Source organism: Triticum aestivum, chromosome 3D (assembly GCF_018294505.1).
Source record: "Triticum aestivum cultivar Chinese Spring chromosome 3D, IWGSC CS RefSeq v2.1, whole genome shotgun sequence".
NCBI lineage: Eukaryota > Viridiplantae > Streptophyta > Magnoliopsida > Poales > Poaceae > Triticum > Triticum aestivum.
In genome coordinates, this window is record NC_057802.1 from 294,562,761 (window position 1) to 294,582,196 (window position 19,436).

Sequence of the window (19,436 nt, forward strand, 5' to 3'; positions counted from 1 at the left end):
ACCACAAAAACTGCTCTAGCTGACCCCAAAGATGGTCGACTTAGCAATCCTGATCGTAGTGGACAACACAAAATGCCACCAATCTTCTTTACATCAAAACTGGATGACCACATCATTACCTTGTGGACCAAATAACAAAGGCAACGACCAATAGCGCACAGAACAGTAAGGCGACCACCGAACTGGTTACAAACCTAAAAGAAAAAAGCGAAAAATGTAAAACCAGAGAAACAAAACAACACATACACAGGAACATCAAATGCTGCAGTAATATACATCAGGAAGTACCAACATTAATATGAAATCATCAACTGCCATAGAAAAGCACAAGAAAACAACACAAGGAGGCATTATACATGGACCCAGAGAAGGAAGAACAGGAACCCAAACATGTGTGTAGGCATTTCAAAGAGATAACCCAAGGTCTCACAGATCCACTTTTGAGATCTCAACAACGAAGCCGAATAAAAGATAATCGACCGACTATGCAAAGATGATATCTAAATCCCAATCTCATTGGACCACACAAACCAAAGGAACCTTGAAGAAAGCATCGACAACCTGAAGCTACAAGGGGACACTATCCAAAAGAACAAGAAACAAGATATACCACACCCAACCAGCGACCCAAACTAACACCAGATCGATCCACTCATCAAGAACATAAATCAAATGACCCACACCAAGTATCAAGAACCGAGAAGCACGCCGCAACATGCTACTACATGAAAATCAAGCCAACTCCAAGATAATTGAATCTATTTTAACCCTCTTCTCTCATCAGATCTATGTATCCCAACTCAAAGACAACCGAATCTATTTTAGCCTTCATCCCTCACAAGATCAAAAGAAACCAACTCTTAGCAAATCCATATACCTAAGCAACAAAGCACCTCCTAGGCAGGCCCTAACTACCAGTTCTCACCAGATCCATATATTACAACTCCAAGACAACTGAATTTAGTATAGACTTTAACTCTCACAAGAGTCATCTATTCAATTTCAATCAGAGCACCAATCAAAAGAGGCACTTCCTGGGCAAGACTAATCATTATATGACCTCAATAAACATGTCAGACCTACCCCATTGGTCAACAACAAAGCCATACCCTAAGAAAACAGCTAGGTCCAATGACCCTCTGGACATTATAGTACACACAAAACCAGACGGATCCAATAACTTCTCTATTTTAGTCTCTACTCCTCAGCAGTCCCATTTGTACATAGAAAATCAGCAATAAAAAGGGGCACACTAAAACATTGAAGCATCTCATGTGGTAACCCTCATTGTCATACAATCCTAAGAAACATGGCAGCCCTAACCCTCTCCTCGACAACAAAGCCACATCGCACCAAATATGCAGATACATCTAAATATTCAATGTTTGGCTGAGCAAGAAGACACCAATAGAACAAGACACATCTAAAAATCCCCTTCCTTGGAACCTAGCTAGATCGAAAAAACAAAACCACACTGGTTTGCCACACCAACATAGGAGGATAACAAAGGAACCCCCCAATATGCCACCGTTCGCACCTACCCCAACGACAACCATATCACACCGAGCACATCAGCACATGAACACACCCCAGCGATAGGCATATCACACCGAGACCAACAGTACATGAGCACAAGTGCACAACAATCAACCAAAATACAGAAAGAAACTTAAAAACAAAGAAAAGGGAAAAGAGAGTCGGCCTTCAGATACTTGGAGCAAGACATGAATATCAGGCCGGGCCCGACAACGAACAGGAGAGGAGAGACCAAGCAAGAGCAGCTACAAAGAACAGAACAGGCCACAGAAATGTCAAGATCACACCTCGACTAAAGCAGATGACAGAAATCGGGATAAAACGAAGACTTACCCATAGATCGATGAGCGACGCAACAGATCCAGGGCCAGTGAGGAGAACAATGGATCTGCAAGCAATAGACACCGAAGATCCAAACCTGATCAACCATGACAGATTGAACACAGAAAAAGAGGAAAGAACTGAGAGGAGAACCACCTCAACCGGCGTCACCGTGGCGCGACGCCATCGGAGCTCCTCGGCGACCAACCCTAGCGACGACTCACGGACCAGAGAGCAGGACTACGAAGAGGAGTGAGCATCGAAACGAAACGAAAGGAGTAGGGGAGGAGAAGAGGCAGGCGATGACGTAGGATAAGGGAGACGACCCACCCACCACGCCCCACGCCGCCGAACAATGAAGGCCATGCGAGCGAATCACAACCGGGCAGCTCGACCGGCGGGCCACACTGCGTACTCGGCAACGAACGACGACTGGGCACGTATACGAGGTGGCCCCCCCGCGGCTCCCTCGCCCCAACGCATAATCCGTCTGCACAAAAAAATCCACCCACAGAGAGGAGAGCCACTCGCGACGGCGCGTCTAGGCCCACCTGTAAACGAGAGGGTGCATGGGAGGAGCAGCACACTAGATCCGAACTGGAGCCAACGAACGTCCAAGATCACGACGTCGGCATGGACCCACACATCAGTATTCAGATCGATCTGGGAGGGCTGTTATTCTGGCACGAATCAAGAATTGAGATTATGGCCAGTTATCACCTCAATATCTAGAGGGAATAGATGCTTCTGGCATCTTCCAAGTTCCTGTCATCACATCAGTTAATTCACTAACATGAGAAGTTGGGTTATGGAACTTCGTCCTCATCGGTTACATTGCATAAACATGAAGCAACGAATTTTGCTTCATATGTGTGCATCAGTTCCCGTCCCAATCCTTCTAATCATACCTTGCTTTAACACATCTCTTCCTTTAGGATGGAGTGCCATATTTGCGAAGGTGTTGTACCTATCGAGCATCCATGAAACCACACTCTGGAAAGTAGATTGCTTTTAGGAGCCATGCTCTCAGGTATCCTGGTTTTGCAGAATCAACCAAGACAAGTCTCTCATATATTTTTGCATGCACATATCCTCCCAAGAGATCCAATCTGTTTTTTTCTTGCCTTTCTTTGATCTCCACTAGAAACTCAGAGAGAGTTTATGTGATGACATAGTCCTCTCAAAGTTTGAAACATGACATTAAATAGGTTGATACTGCTTGCACGACAGATTTAATTAGGACATTTCCCTTTTTTTTTTAGACAATAGGACCTTTTTTTCCTGCCGATGCCAATGTCTGTCTACTCGGGAATGGGAGTTGGGCTAGACCAGGAAGTTGGAGTAGAACCGAGTTCTTTTTGACTGCTAGATCTGAACTGGGCTAACCTTCATACGGCCCAACTCTTTATTCCTGTCGGGCTTCACCTGATCTCTCCCTTTGTCTCAAAAAAAAGAAGGACAGATCTCTCCCTGTTCCGCTTCCTCCTCCGCCGTGTCGAGCAAACCACGGCGATGGACGAAACCCTCGCCACCGTCCTCTCCTACCTCCCGCCTCCCTCGGTCTCCACCACCGCATCCCCGTCCTCCTCGTCCACCGCCTCCGATGACGATGACCGCATCAACTGCCTCCCGGACGTGCTCCTCCGCAACATCATCTCCCGCCTCCCCACCAAGGACGCGGCCCGCACCACCATCCTCTCCTCCCGCTGGCGCAGCCTCTGGGCTTCCACCCCACTCCGGCTCGACGACGCTGGAATCGTTCCTACCGCCGTCACCGCCGCGCTGAACTCCCACCCGGGCCCGGTCACTTCCGCCCGCCTCTCCTCCGAGCACCTCGCTTACCAGGAACCCGACGTCCTCGACTCCTGGTTCGCCTCCCTCGCAGCCAAGAACGTCGAGGAACTCTCCGTCGTCAACGGATCCTGGCCCGCTGAATGTGAGTGGCGTCCTCCCCCCGGCCTCCTTGGATGCGCGTCCCTCCGCCGCCTCTGGCTCGGGCTCTGCCAGTTCCCGGACATTTCCGGCCTCGCTTCGGCCTTCCCCAGCCTGCAAGAGCTCGGGATTGTCCATTGCTCCATGCAGGACCGCGAGCTCCACGCTGTGCTCCCGCGCTGCCCCGAGCTTGAGAGGCTCGCTTTCGTGCTGACACAGGACTACCCAAGGTACATCCACATCTGGTCAGGGAGCCTCCAGTCCCTGGTTGTGTGGAGGTCCATGGTCAGAGAGGTGCACCTTGACGATGCCCCAAACTTGGAGCGGTTGCTGTTGGAGCCGATTGGCGGTGCCTCTACTCACGTCAAGATTATTAATGCACCGAGGCTGAAAATTTTCGGGTACTTTGACGTTGGACTGCATCAGCTCAAGATCGGCCCCACTGTGATCAAGGTGGCCTGAATTTTCCTTTCACATCATCTTATTTTCCACAATTAGATGGTACTTACATAATTGCTTTTCGATTCATTATAGGATGGGATAGGGATGAAGGTGAAGCCAAATGCGATGGTTCGGACCCTCAGGACATTGGCATTGAAGGTGCAGTTTGGAGATGAGAAGCAAGTCAAGCTGGTGCCCCTCTTGCTTAGATGCTTCCCATGCCTAGAAACCTTGTATATCAAGGTATCGATTCCCTGTCACTTCATCATCATCATTGTTTGTGCTTGTGCCTGTTGAGTTAAGTGGTTCACTTGCTTGGAATACAGTCATCTCCTTCTGAATCACCAACCAATGTTGATGTGGACTTCTGGGATCAAGTAGGCCACACTGAATGTGTTACCTCACATATTAAGAAGTTTGTGTTCGAAGCTGCCCGAGGAGAGGATACCGAGCTGGCATTTGTCAAGTTTGTCATGGAAAGAGCCCAAATGTTGGAGGTGATGCGTGTTTTCGTGGATGATGGTTGCTCTAGAGACGTTGTGCTAAGTCGTTTATCTTCAGAAGGATGTGTGTCTGCAGATGCTAGCGTGGTGGTGGAGAGGCAAGACATGTCCCATGCCTGGAGCTTCGAAAGAGCTAGCAACATGTCACAGTGTGACCCCTTTGGTTGCTAAAGTTGGAGGTACTCTCAAGGCTTACTCTTTGTTTGTAAACAATTTGTTCTTTACTTTCTGAGTCATATTTTTGATGGTCCTCTCATTAGCACAATCTGCACCTCATAACAATATAACCCATTTGGTCACTTGTTTGGGACTAAAGGCTTTGTTGTTGTTCTTGTTGGTCAAGAAAGAGTATGAAACTTTACCAAGACATGTTAGTTATAACATGCAAAGCTTGAGGTTTGGTGCTATAGTACTTATGGCAGCTGGTTCCTAATCTGTCTGAATTTTTCTCCCGACAGTTCATCTTTTGGTTGTGTCTTATCGTAATTTTGAACTTCCGTGAGAGCAAGAAAGTGATGGCGCCTGTATCACTCATGATGTCATTGATGTTGTCCAAGCTTAATGCAATAGATTACCATCATTGACTCATGAGAACCATTGATAATTGAATCAGAGGTGCTCAATTTTGATATGTATAAGTCATTGATGCAATCAAGTGAGCCTAGTTGAGATATAACAAAATATGCACCTGGACATGCTCGTTGTTTAGTATTGCATTAGGCTAGCAGCCATGTATCACACAAACGTAGGAAATCCATCATCTTGACAATGGCCTGGAGTCCCCTCAGACCACTGCATTTCATCAGCTACAGTCAAAGCGACATGTTAGTATTGGATCCGCAGTCTCTGGTCTGGTGTGTGTACTATTCTGGTGCTTGGTGGCAGATCAACTCGCTCTGTTTTTTACTCATCTATCCGGAGTGGTGCATCCTGTGTAGCTCACAAGAAGGCTGATCAAATGTTCTCTTTGTCTTATTTTGCACTTTCAGACTTACCTATGGTACTGCAAACTAAATATGATACTCTCTCTGTTCCAGATAATGTCTATTTCTAGCTTTGCCCAAGTCAAACTTCTCTTCTTTTGATCAAGTCTTACAAATGAGCTAATATCTACAACGTCAATTAACAAAATTATATTTTATAATGAATGAACCTAATAAAACTAATTTAGTGTTGTAGATGTTGTCACATTTTTCTGTGGACTTGGTCAAACTTAAAGAAGTTTGACTTAGGACAAAGTTAGAACCTCCAATAATTTGGAACGGAGGTGGTACTGAATAACATTATAATTTTTGGATCTGATGTGAACCCTAGTTAGTGTGTGGAAAACTATTGGAACCCTGAATATTTTGTTGTTGTACTGACTGACCTCATGGGGCGTATATAGAGTACAACACGGAGAGCAGCTTAGAGTACAAGGCAAGTCATTGTTGGTTTTAACCAACTCTATCTCTATCTCTCCTTATCTCTAACCGAATGTGTTTATACTTCTAACATTCCCCCTCAGTCGTAGTGGGAGCAAAGTGGACAATTAAGAATGAAGTTGGAAGTCTCCCGCGCCTGTTGTCTTCTCCGCTTTGCCATCATCACCTGCATCTCTGATCGGCCGGCACCTAGGCGGTGACCGCGTCTCCTTCTGGTGCCTTCCATGTCTCTCTTCTACTCCCTTCCGCGGTCACAGCGGGAGTGGTGTGGACACTTGTGATGATGTGGACGCTATTGACTGGAGCTATTGCCGATGAGCTGTAGACGTAACCCTTGATGTCAATGTTGAGGTAGCCGATCATGGTGATGAGTAGCCCTGGTCAAGTTAGTCGTGGCCGACGGTGTAGTAGCGTAGTCGGTGTAGCCGCACAAAAGCAGGGGCGCAAAATATTTGTGTTATGGTATAAAACATATTATCTACGTGTTTAAAATGTTGGATACCCTTTTTGTCTCGTACATTGTATCTCTTAATTTTGTGTGGTGGAATAAGGTTATTTTGATTGTATGTTGGAGAAGATAAGTTGTGTAGCTATGCCTACTACATTTTGATTGATCTGTTTTTTTTGGTCTAAACACACTTTATTTAATGATCATAGTCCAAATACATTGGGATACAATTACGGTCTGGAGGTTCGAGGAGCCACAAATGGCGTCCTAAAGAAAGTCCTAGAGTGTGCTTAGCGAGGCTATGTGCCTCAATATTAGACTCAAGTCCCTCGAAAATGAAAGTACAAGACGTGAACTGAGCTGAAGTTGATTTGATCTCCTTCACGATGCTGCCATACAAGCCTCCTGCATCGATTTTGATATTTGTAACAACCTCTTGGCAGTCTGATGCTATCATCACATGTGTTAGAGAAAGATCCTGGGCCAATGAAAGGGCTTCTCGGCAGGCTAGCGCCTCCAAAGCTGCTAGGTCAGTTATGCCAACGCATCTGATAGCTGACGCGCCCATGAACTTCCCTGTTTCATCCCTGCACACGGCACTAAAAGATCCTCCGTTTGAACTCCTGGAAGTAGCTCCGTCCACTTTGATCTTAGCAAATCCTGCTGCCGGAGGCGTTCTGCACGGGCGGGGTGCCCTTGCCGCTGGTGGAGCTTGTGTCCCCTGTGGTTTGATCTTGCCGAGCTCCCTAATATAGTTGCGGATAAAATGATGGGTTGCGTGAGGGGTCTGGAAGATATGTTCATGTAACGCCTTTCTTCGGGCGTATCAGATAGCCCACAATGTCACCATAACCCTGACGAAATCATCATGTTGCAGGCTGTCAATTAGTGTAAATATCCACCTTTTGGCTTCCGGTTCCCTTACGTCGTGAAAAACATCAGCAAGGTCCGGGTCTTCCAGCGCCCATATGCATCTTGCCATGTTACAGTGAAGGAGAGAGTGCTGCCATGAATCGTCCGCTCCACAAGGCCACATGAAGACACTGTTGCCATGTTACTATGAGTTAGAAGATCAGCCATGGGCAGAGCTTGCTGAGCAAGCCTCCATAAGAAAATTTTAACCTTAGATGGGACGTTGGTCTTCCACATACTTGTCCATGCCTTCGTCTCCCTCTCCGAATTTGAAGAATCTGCTCTGCCCTCAAGCCAAGCTTCCCGGCGAGCCTTTGTGGATACTAACATTCTGTAGGCTGACTGGATTGTGAAAACACCATTCTTCTCATGGATCCATGACCAAAAGTCATCCACCTGCCTTGTACAAAGAGGGATAGCAGCAATAGCTTGTGCATCTGTAGGCAAGAAGATCTGAGCCAATTTGTCCATGTCCCAGGACGCCTCAGCCGTAATCAAGTCGGCCACCAGTAGAGGCGGATCAATTATTTTACTAACAATAGGGCTCATGTTGAAGTCCTGTAGGATCCAGTGTTGCTGCCAAATGAACGTTGATGTACCATCCTTCTCGTCGCTGATTTTTAGTTTTGTTAGCATATTTTGTTATGCCGTCATGATGTGAGGTTTGAAAGAAAACAAATCTCGGAAGCGCCAGCTTTGCTGGGACTCTGGGTGCATTTACAAATCTAGGAGCACTTGTACTCTCTTTTTTTTTGAAATGGAGACATTAGATTTGCCTTATTCATTAATTAAGAAGAGAATAGTGTTTGTGTTATATTTGGCGCCGGCAGTAACTGAAAGTCTTGCCTCGAGCTTTATGGTGTTGAGCAAGATTGAAGGTCGAGCACTCTTGTGGCGGAAAACCCAGGAGTTACTCTCATTTCAAAGGGTCCAACTAATGAGCATGGCAAGTGATGTCATAGTTTTTCTATACCCACTCTCCTAGATTAGACTTGCAGCTTTTTTGTCCCATCATTTGGGCCTAGAATCACGTAATTCATTTAGTATGGGAGTTCATTCCAAGATTCCACTGATGTGGGACAGTATGTAAAACCAATCCCCCCTCAAAGCCGCCATTCCATGATTCCACACATCTCTCTTGTCCCGCGACACCATTCCTCTCTCCTCGATCCCTCCTCTGCCTCTGCTCCGTCGCAACGGCGCTCGGCTTCCTTGCCGTCGGTGAGATTTCCCGCTGAGCCGAATAATCACTTTCTCCACTCTTTTCCTTTCTTGCTCCTCTTTTGCCCCGACCTCATGTTGCCGCCTCCACATTCCCGTCCAGCCGCCGGTGAGCGCTGTTGTCTAGTTCACCTCCTTTCCCAGGTAAGTCTCCCCCTCCACCTCTTCTCTCCTCCCATCTCTCATGAATCCTTTTCTTTTTCTTCAACTCTAACAGTAACCTCACCCAATCAGCAGGTTTAGTAGCAAGCAAACTGGATCCGGACACCTAGAGGGGAGACCGACAAAGTCTTGACCACCCATCCGCCGCATTCCCAGGTAGCGCCTGATGTGGCTTGAAACTTCATGGAGGAACCTGAACATGAGCGCAATTCTTGTGCAATATTGCTTCTCTCGTGTCCTTTGGGTATTGCTCAATGCATGTTTGGTTACTGTGGGAATGATGGGGAATCTGTTCAATTGTAGTTTTGTTCTCCTTGTCATCCTCGTGAGTCTGTTCTTTATCTGGGATTTAATTTCGTGTAGCCAATCTACATAAAGAAGTGCACACATGTCAGTTTGGTCCTTATCAATGGATGTGCCTGTGTAGCACTAGTAATGCTGTTGAGACAAAGGAGAAGCACTCAGTGCTAGTGGTAATATGTGGGTAGTACTAGTAATATGCATGTGTAGTACTGGTTCTAATTCTCAAGAACTAGTATAATTTACAACCTCACCCACCCAGCTAACCAAGAAATAACCAACCTTCTAGCTGGCAGAAGTAGTTAACATGGTGCACAGGAATGAAGCAACTTATGAACTGGCAACTGCTTGTAAGGCCTTATGGATCTTTCTATCACTAGCTAGCAGCATCCTGCCAGAACTTGCCCACTAATAATTTATAGTCTGCCCCATTGAAATGAATTGCGCAGTTTTCTACTGCTATAATAATTATTATACATTAGGAAGGAGAGTTGAACAGATCAAGTATGCAAACAAGAAACAAACAGTAAGCAAAAGAAAGCAGGATTTGGCTTCCGGGTTTTTACGTTTCTAAATCCTAACACCAGAGTCGCCAGTGTAGCTGCAGCCTTCATCTAATTCTAGCTTGTTTGTTTGATTGCGTCAGAAAAATATTGATGTGGCATTTGCTCCTGCTGTTACTGATGTGGTTGACAACTACTTTAGTCATTTTGCTACATGTTTGTCATCATATTTGCAGGATAACAAAGAAGTGACAAGATCACGTCTCTTCAAGCCTTACCCAGATGGAATGAAAAAAGAGATGGGTCCTGAAGCAAGTCAAGGCATAGGTCCTGAAGCAAGTTGTAGTCTTTTGTCTTCCATACCTTGTTCAGTGCAAGCTTTGAAACTTTGATTTTGCTTGTGTTAGACGTGCATTTTGTGCTTTGTGGACCTGAACATGGCTGTTATAATTGAATATGATTATGTGGATTTGTGCTTTATGGAGCTGCAACTGGTTTCAACTTGTTAAAGATCGTGTGCTGCAACTTGTTTCATGTTGAGGTGAATTTTAATTTCGGAAAGATGATGTTTTTTTTAAATTAAGAAGCTATTTTTTGAAGCAAAATTTTGTTTGGGTTTATGAATTCTTAGCCAAAATGACAGCCAATGATATAGAAATCTTACATCTTACATTTTTAAGAAGTTGATCCCCGTTACAACCAATTCTCTCAACTTCCACACTCTCCACATCATCATCATGCCACATCACCATTCAGTTTGCAAATCGTGTATATATATAAAGACTCATCCTATGGTAAAGGCAAAGGTGTCCCGTGTTTCGATGAGATGGTGATTATCGTTTTGGAGGAGTAGACTTTCACGATCCGACTACGAACGTGCGAGGACGTCGCGCCTTAGCAATTGCTAAACCAACTCCGAGAGGTTATTGATCACGCCGGAGCACGATCAACCTGACCACGAGGGTCTGTTTCCTGCGTGCAAACGAAGAACAAGCAAGAAACTGAGATTGCAATCTGGATATTGCGAATATAAGAGGAAAGCTTTATTAATGAAGGTGGGCTTCTGTGACGCCTTTGTCTGGTCGTTGAACACAAACGAAGTACGCGAAGTTGCAGCTATGGCGAACTTTTGAAACAAAACCCAAAGTCTAAACGATGCCCTAAGGGCTGTATATATGGAGGAAGAGGGGGGAATTTCGTGGCCCTTGGAGGAGGGGTACGAAACCAACCCTAACTCTTGTTTTCCCACACATACGGACTCTAAAAATAGTCTATATTCAAGTATTTCGAAATTACATGGGCCTGGCCCAATAATAAGGTGACGCAGCACCTAGAATGGCATCTGGACGAAATTTATGAAGTGGCATCTTGTATATTTCGTCCAAGGCTTCATGCACTCATTATGGTGGCTTCAAAGTCCTGAAATCATCACCGGAAACTCCGTTCTTGTTTCCCTTGCGCATGCCATCAACTCCATGCTTGTTCTTGCTCCAATGTTCATTCTTCTCCAAGCTAGGCTCTTCATTTGTAGGCAAAACAAATGTATCCAATTTAGGCAGCATCATATTCTCATGAACATTAGAATCATTACTAAGAAACGAAAGTACCTGATAATTTAATTGGCGTGCGTGAGCTCTAGTAATTGGTCCAGTATGTATAGTAGCAGGGACTGTGGGTGTAACAATGGTATTAATGTCCTCTGGTCTTAAATGCAACCTATCCACCTCAGAAACCTTGCCATGTCAGCATATCTCAACAACGTTTTACCTCAGAGAAATGGCACGTGCAAGTGAAGTTACATGAAAACTGAACGCACACAATGAAAGACTTAACTGAACCAGGTTTATAACTAGCAAGCACATGCAGCTCATTACGGTAGCCCACATGCGTCCCATTATTAAGTGCTCATCAAATCCACGAGTTATGACACAGAAAACTAACTGATAGGAGCATAAGGGACTAGTAGTTTGTTCCGTCTTCTCCCCTTCTTATTTCAGTGACACACATATCTTTTCCCCTTCCTTGCACCTTCTTTTTCTCTTCATTTTTTCAATAAAGGGCGACTTTATTATCTCAAAATGTAGCATCAAGTGGGTACAAAGCATTATGAGTAACACCCGGCCTCTGCATAACTAAGATGCACACAGCCAAATCCAGAAGTCTGACAAAAATTCATGAAATAAAAATCGATAAATCGGCAACAATAGAGTTCCTTTTCTCTTCATATCTACTCCATAGGATGAATCCCTTCCCCATCCGAGTCCTCCCAATTCCTTGTTCAACATGTACAAGCCATGGATACACGCCACTGTCGCCATGGCTCAACAAGATGATCTTCTCGCTACCGTCACCTTGCCGTGGACACACGCCATTGTCGCCTGACGGACGGCATTGATGGAGTCGTGAGTTAGAAGGTTGATCCCTCCCATGATTTGGTTTATCTTTCTTTCCTTTTTCCTTTTTCTGCGGGTGGTTTATCTGTATTTTCATTGTAAAGATTGAGGATTTGCAAGATTGAGTACAACTCTCCCTGTCGCTTTATTTGTTTAGTTTCAATGTGAAAACGAGAGTTGGGCTCCGAAATCATGGAAATCAGATGCGATATATACCACTACAAGTCCTCCTAGAGCACTCACGCTTCTCCCATGTTGTTTAGAAGTTTGGAACATGGCAACTACTCTTGGCTTTTTAATTTTTCTTTTGCCAGTTTGATTTCTTCACTTAAATTTAAGACTGAACTGTACCTAAGAAAATAGACTGTCCGTTTTGAAGTCACTTTCGGGCGGTATAGTGTCCGCCCTATGTACGAATACATTATTTTTATATGTTATGGGAATTGCAAGATGTATTACTCAGGTGCAAACGCACGTATATATGAAGTACAACGGTGGGCCACGAACTCAACTATACAAGGCAACTAGGAGGTGGGTCCAGTACACAAATATGCACAACACATATACTCAACTCCCCCCCCCCCCCCCCCCCCCCCGCAGTCGAAGCGGCACCACTGCTGACGCAAAGACTGGACCAGAACTCCACGCCATAGGCAAGCCCTTGGTCATGATATCTGCAAATTGTTGGGAAGTAGGAACGTGTAGAACACGAATATGGCCAAGAGCCACCTGTTCCCGAACAAAATGAATATCCAACTCAATATACTTGGTCCGACGATGATGTACTGGGTTAGCGGAGAGGTAGACCGCCGAGACGTTGTCGCAGTAGACCACCGTGGCACGATCGACAGGACAAGAGAGCTCCTGAAGCAGCTGGCAAAGTCACGAACACTCGGCGATGACGTTGGCCACATCACGATACTCAGCCTCAGCACTGGAGCGAGAGACCGTAGGCTGCTGCTTGGACGACCACGAGATGAGCGAGGGTCCAAGGAAGACACAGTAGCCCGAGGTGGAGCGACGAGTGTCAGGGCAGCCCTCCCAGTCTGCATCGGAGTAGGATGGTGAGGGCGGTGTCGGTGGAGGCGTGGAGCGTGACACCAAGGTCCATAGTGCCACAGACATAGCGGAGAATCCGCTTGACAGCGGCCCAGTGAACGTCCCGAGGAGCATGCATATGAAGACACACCTGCTGGACAGCATACTGGATCTCCGGTCGATTCAGAGTAAGGTACTAAAGAGCACCAACGATAGACCAGTAGAAGGCAATATCCGAAGCAGGAGAACCATCCGTGGCAGAGAGCTTGGCCTTCGTATCAACATGCATAGCGGCGGGCTTGCAGTTAACCATGCCAGCACGATCCAGGAGCTCATGAGTGTACTTCCGTTGATGAAGGAATAAGCCATCCGGACGTCGCACCACCTCAACACCGAGGAAGTAGTGCAAAGGACCCAAGTCCTTGATGGCGAACTCAGCGCGAAGACGAGCAGTGAGCTGACTGAGAAGACCAGTCGTACATGCCGTCAGGATGATGTCGTCGACATAAAGCAGCAACTAAGCCGTGTCGGAGCCCTGGTGGTAGACGAAGAGTGATGCGTCCGAGCGGGTGGAGCGAAACCCGAGCTGGTGCAGAAACGCCGCGATGCGCTGGTACCAAACACGAGGAGCCTGCTTGAGTCCGTACAAGGACCGCGAAAGCAAGCACACATGGTCGGGAAGTGCTAGATCAACAAACCCCGTGGGCTGCTGGTAGAAGACCTGCTCCTCGAGGTAACCATGAAGGAAATGTTGGAAATGTCCATCTGGTGCACCGGCCAAGCACGGGAGACCGCAAGGTGGAGAACCGTGCGAATCATGCCGGGCTTAACAACCAGAGCGAAGGTGTCGGTGAAGTCGGTGCCAGCATGTTGCCGGAAGCCACGAACAACCCAGCACGCTTTATAGTGATCAAGGGTACCATCAGGACGGAGCTTGTGTTTGAAGACCCACTTCCTGGTAATCACGTTGGTGTGCCGGGGGCGAGGAACAAGCTGCCACGTCTGGTTGCGCAGCAGGGCATCAAACTCCTCTTGCATCGCAGCCATCCAGAGCGGGTCATGAAGAGCGGCTCGAATGGAGGACGGCAATGGCGATGGCGTAGAGGTGGATGCCGCGTGGACGTACTCGTCCGAGGCATAGCGCGAGCTCGGGCGAAAAACACCCGTACGGGCGCGGGTGACCGGACCGACGGCGGATGGCTCGGCAGCAGTCGCCGCTGAGGAGGGTGCCAGAGCTGCCTGAGCCACGGGCGCCGAGGCCGCGGTCGAAGGGAGCGCCGGGGCCAGGAGCGCTGGGGCTGCGGGCGTGGGAGGCGTGGGAGCCGCGGGAAGAGGGGGCGCCAAGGGCGCCAAGGCCGCGAGCACCATAGCCGCGGTCATAGGAGGCGCCGCGGGCGGGGGCGCCAAGCCGAAAGGCACCGGCGGGTGACACGCCTCAAAGCCAGGGGCGGGCCAAGAGCGGCGCACGAGCACCCTCGTAGAGGCATCGAGGCTCCCACGTCATCGGTGGCGGGAGGGACAGTCGGGGGTACCTGCTGAAACGGAAACACATGCTCATCAAAGTAAACGTGCCGTGAAGTGAACACACGGTGGGAGATGGGATCGTAGCACCGATAGCCCTTGGAATGAGAAGGGTAGCCGATGAAGATGCATGCAACAGAACGTGGTGCAAGTTTATGAGGAGCAGTGTCGGCAGTGCTAGGATAACAAAGGCACCCAAAAATACGCAAACCATCATAAGACGGTGGCGTACCAAAGAGAAGGTGATGAGGTGCGTAATTCCACAGTGGGCGGCGGGGTCGAAGGTTAAGGAGAAGTGATGTGGTAGCAAGTGCGTCCGGCCAGAAGCGAGGCGGCACGTTAGCATGGAACAGGAGCGTGCGAACGCAGTCGTTCAGAGTGCGAAGGACGCGTTCGGCTCGACCGTTCTGCTGTGAAGTATACGGCCATGTGAGACGAAAAATTGTGCCATGGTGCGACAAAAAAGTGCGGAAAGCAAGGTTGTCGAACTCTTTTCCATTGTCAGTCTGAAGAGCAAGAATGGGACGCCCAAACTGCGTGCTGACATAGGAGTAAAAAGACTTCAAAGTGGAGAGTGCATCCGACTTTCATCGCAAAGGAAAGGTCCACACATAATGAGAATAATCATCAAGAATAACCAGATAATATAAGTAGCCTGAATTACTAGGAACATGAAAGGTCCACACATCGCTATGAATCAACTGAAAAGGAAAAGAAGCAATGGTGGTGGATTTATTAAACGGAAGGCGAACATGTTTGCCGACACGACAGGCATGACAAGTGTGATCCTCTATCTTATTACAACTGAAACTGAAACTCCTAAGAATATGACGAAGTGTGACGGGGTTGGGATGACTCAAACGAGCATGCCAAAGATCGACACCAGTGGAGAGAGCAACCAGTGCGGTGGTGGCGGATGAAGGCGAATGCACCGGATAGAGCTCGCCGGGGGTGTCACATCGGTGGAGTACCATCCTGGTTCGAGCGTCCTTAACACAAAAACCAAACTCGTCAAATTCAACGGTGACAGGATTTTCACGAGTGAAACAACGAACGGAAATACGATTCTTAACAAGATGAGGAGACACAAGTATGTTAGACAGAGATAAGGGCATGGAATTAGAAGGAAAATAAGTGTGCCTGACATGTGTGATAGGAAGTGTGGAACCGTCACCGACAATGATGCGGCGGTCGGTGGTGATGGGAGTGAAGGAGGCAAGATTACCAGGATGAGCAAACATGTGAGCCGTGGCCCCGATGTCCATGTACCAATCACCGCCTCCAGTGTAGTTGTTCGGCGTAGGGGCGGTGTGCAGCGCGGCGAGGAGCGCCGGATCCCAAGGCGCCGGTGGCAGCGCCGGCGAGGGGGACGGAGACGCCATCGGGAAGCCGTAACCGCCGCTCAGCTGCGGCGGTGGGTACCCTCCATAGGGCTGCGGAGCCGTGTAGTACGCCTGATGCGCCGGCGGACGTGGCACGGGAAGGGTCGGCGCAGGGGCCCGTGGGACCGGCGTGGTGTATGCATGGACGACACCGCTCCACGGGTTGTATCCGGCGGCCCACGGAGGAGGCACCTGGAGCTGCTGCTGCTGCTGCTGACTGATGTCTACTACGCAACCTTCTTCTTGTAGACGTTGTTGGGCCTCCAAGTGCAGAGGTTTATAGGACAGTAGCAAATTTCCCTCAAGTGGATGACCTAAGGTTTATCAATCCGTGGGAGGCGTAGGTTGAAGATGGTCTCTCTCAAACAACCCTGCAACCAAATAACAAAGAGTCTCTTGTGTCCCCAACACACCCAATACAATGGTAAATTGTATAGGTGCACTAGTTCAGCGAAGAGATGGTGATACAAGTGCAATATGGATGGTAGATATAGGTTTTTGTAATCTGAAAATATAAAAACAGCAAGGTAGCAAGCGATAAAAGTGAGCGTAAACGGTATTGCAATGCTAGGAAACAAGGCCTAGGGTTCATACTTTCACTAGTGCAAGTTCTCTCAACAAGGATAACATAATTAGATCATATAACTATCCCTCAACATGCAACAAAGAGTCACTCCAAAGTCACTAATAGCGGAGAACAAACAAAGAGATTATTGTAGGGTACGAAACCACCTCAAAGTTATTCTTTCCGATCAATCAATTGGGATATTCCTATAAGTGTCACAAACAGCCCTAGAGTTCGTAGTAAAATAACACCTTAAGACACACATCAACCAAAACCCTAATGTCACCTAGATACTCCAATGTCACCTCAAGTATCCGTGGGTATGATTATACGATATGCATCACACAATCTCAGATTCATCTATTCAACCAACACATAGAACCTCAAAGAGTGCCCCAAAGTTTCTACCGGAGAGTCAAGACGAAAACGTGTGCCAACCCCTATGCATAGGTTCATGGGCGGAACCCGCAAGTTGATCAACAAAACATACATCAAGTGGATCACGTGATAACCCATTGTCACCACAGATAAGCACGGCAAGACATACATCAAGTGCTCTCAAATCCTTAAAGACTCAATCCGATAAGATAACTTCAAAGGGAAAACTCAATCCATTACAAGAGAGTAGAGGGGGAGAAACATCATAAGATTCAACTATAATAGCAAAGCTCGCGATACATCAAGATCGTATCACCTCAAGAACATGAGAGAGAGAGAGATCAAACACATAGCTACTGGTACATACCCTCAGCCCCGAGGGTGAACTACTCCCTCCTTGTCATGGAGAGCGCCGGGATGATGAAGATGGCCACCGGTGAGGGTTTCCCCCTCCGGCAGGGTGCCGGAACAGGGTCCCGATTGGGTTTTGGTGGCTACAGAGGCTTGCGGCGGCGGAACTCCCGATCTATTCTGTTCTCCGATGGTTTTAGGGTATATGGAGATATATAGGCAAAAGAAGTCGGTAAGGGGGGCCACGAGGGGCCCACGAGGGTGGAGGGCGCGCCCAAGGGGGGTGGGCGCGCCCCCTGCCTCATGCTCTCCTCGTTGATCTCCTGACGTGCACTCCAAGTCTCCTGTATTGCTTTCTTTCCAAAAATAACTTTTCCGAAGGTTTCATTTCGTTTGGACTCCGTTTGATATTCCTTTTCCGCGAAACACTGAAACAAGGGAAAAACAGAAACTGGCACTGGGCTCTAGGTCAATAGGTTAGTCCCAAAAGTAATATAAAAGTGCATAGTAAAGCCCATTAAACACCCAAGATGGATAATATAATAGCATGAATACTTCATAAATTATAGATACGTTGGAGACGTATCACTGACGAGGCACGCCTGCGCCCTACTGCTGCTGCTGCTGGCCGCCGCGCCGTTCGGCGGGAAGCGCGGGAGGGGCGGGAGGCCCGTACGGGAGAGGCAGCAGCCCCGGCTGCTGCTGCGGCGCCGGGTACGGCTGCGGCGGCGCCGGGTACGACGTCTGGTGGCGCGGCTGAGGAGGCGCGGCCGGGGCAGCGGGGGACGGCGGGGGCCCGTCGCAGGTGGTGCCGGTGGCAAGGGCGGTGTGGATGGCCCGCGCCTTCACATGCTTCATCCGCCGCTCCTCCAGCCGGAGGTACGCAACGAACTTGGTGAAGGAGGGCTCGGGGATGAAGGTGAGGTTCGCCGCGGCATTGCCGAAGTCCTCTTTGAGCCCGGCGGTGAGCGTGCTGAGGAGTAGGTCATCATCGATCTTCGCGCCAATATCGCGGAGCTCGTCAGCGAGAGTCTTGAGGCGGCGACAATAGTCGTCGACGGAGTTGTCCTGGTGGCACCCAAAAAACTCTTGCTGCAAAAAAAACACGACGTTGAAGACGATTGTCGGTGAAGAGCCCGTTCAGCTTGGTCCACACGACGTGGGCGTCATCACCATCCTGCACAACCGTTTGAAAGAGGTCCAGCGAGATGGTAAGGAAGAACCACCGGATGATTGTGGTGTCGATGGTGGACCAGTCATGGAACCCGGGGACGAGGCTGGAGTCGACGGAGCCGTCCACATGATCAACGAGGTGGTACTCCTGGAACACGAGGGAGAAGTATATATTCCACGCGTAGTAGGAGGAGTCCGTCTGGGAGAGACGAACCGGCACCCGGTCGTAGATGTTGAGGTTGCGGATGTTGTTGACGTCGGGCGGGTTGGCGTCGGCAAATGGGTTGGAGTGGGTGGAAGCGGACGAAGTGACGGACGACATGGTGGTGCGGCTCGGGTCGGGTTCAGCTAGGGTTAGGGTTGAGAGGCAGCAGCGGCTGTGAGGGGGGAGCAAGGGCGACGGCTTCGGGTGGAGAGGAGGGAGTCGCGGCGGCGGGAGGGCGGTAGCGACAGAAGGTGTGGGCGGCGGCGCGAGGTTACGGGGCGGCGACTGCAAGTCGCGGCAGCGGTGGTCGGGCGGCTGGGGCGATCGGAGGAGCAGCAGTGGCAGGGAAGGGGTGGCGCGGCGGCGGGAGAGGGTAAGGCGGCGGCGGCGCAACGGGAGGGGCGCGCGGCAGCGGTGGCGACGGCGGCGGAAGCGGAGGCTAGGGTTGAACCTAGGAAACTGATACCATGTATGTTATGGGAATTGCACGATGTATTACTCGGGTGCAAACGCACGTATATATGAAGTACAACGGTGGGCCACGACCTAAACTATACAAGGCAACTAAGAGGTGGACCCAGTACACTATGCACAACACATATACTCAACAATTTTAATGGTCTAGCTTGCATCTGTATCCTCATAAATATAATGTGTTTAGTTTTTTCATCGATTAAATATCATAAAGTCAAGGCGACATATTCAGATTTTGGTGTACATTGGATAC

The 19,436-nt window shown here is 48.6% G+C and overlaps 1 protein-coding gene across 6 annotated transcripts; it reads left to right on the forward strand.

Moving 5' to 3' along the window:
- Positions 1 to 3,282: 3,282 nt before the first annotated feature.
- LOC123078503 (F-box/FBD/LRR-repeat protein At1g13570) lies at positions 3,283 to 10,213 on the forward strand. 6 transcript variants are annotated; one of them, XM_044501036.1, is made up of 6 exons: positions 3,283 to 4,242; positions 4,324 to 4,473; positions 4,557 to 4,727; positions 4,792 to 4,912; positions 8,976 to 9,056; positions 9,940 to 10,213. In XM_044501036.1, exons 1-5 carry the CDS (start codon positions 3,370 to 3,372, stop codon positions 9,008 to 9,010), a joined length of 1,350 nt encoding a protein of 449 aa, XP_044356971.1. In that variant the 5' UTR covers positions 3,283 to 3,369; the 3' UTR covers positions 9,011 to 9,056; positions 9,940 to 10,213. The 6 variants fall into 6 exon arrangements, 5 of the variants coding, with proteins under 5 accessions (XP_044356971.1, XP_044356972.1, XP_044356973.1 ...); XM_044501037.1 differs by having other exon boundaries at positions 4,810 to 4,912; XR_006437494.1 differs by having other exon boundaries at positions 3,284 to 4,242; positions 4,557 to 4,912.
- Positions 10,214 to 19,436: the final 9,223 nt, after the last annotated feature.

Bases quoted from the DNA above. Each gene is read 5' to 3' on its own strand.
- LOC123078503 (XM_044501035.1), top strand. From the start codon at position 3,370: ATGGACGAAACCCTCGCCACCGTCCTCTCCTACCTCCCGCCTCCCTCG. The intron at 4,243-4,323 runs GTGGCCTGAATT...GATTCATTATAG, and splicing joins TCGGCCCCACTGTGATCAAG to GATGGGATAGGGATGAAGGT. The intron at 4,474-4,556 runs GTATCGATTCCC...CTTGGAATACAG, and splicing joins TAGAAACCTTGTATATCAAG to TCATCTCCTTCTGAATCACC.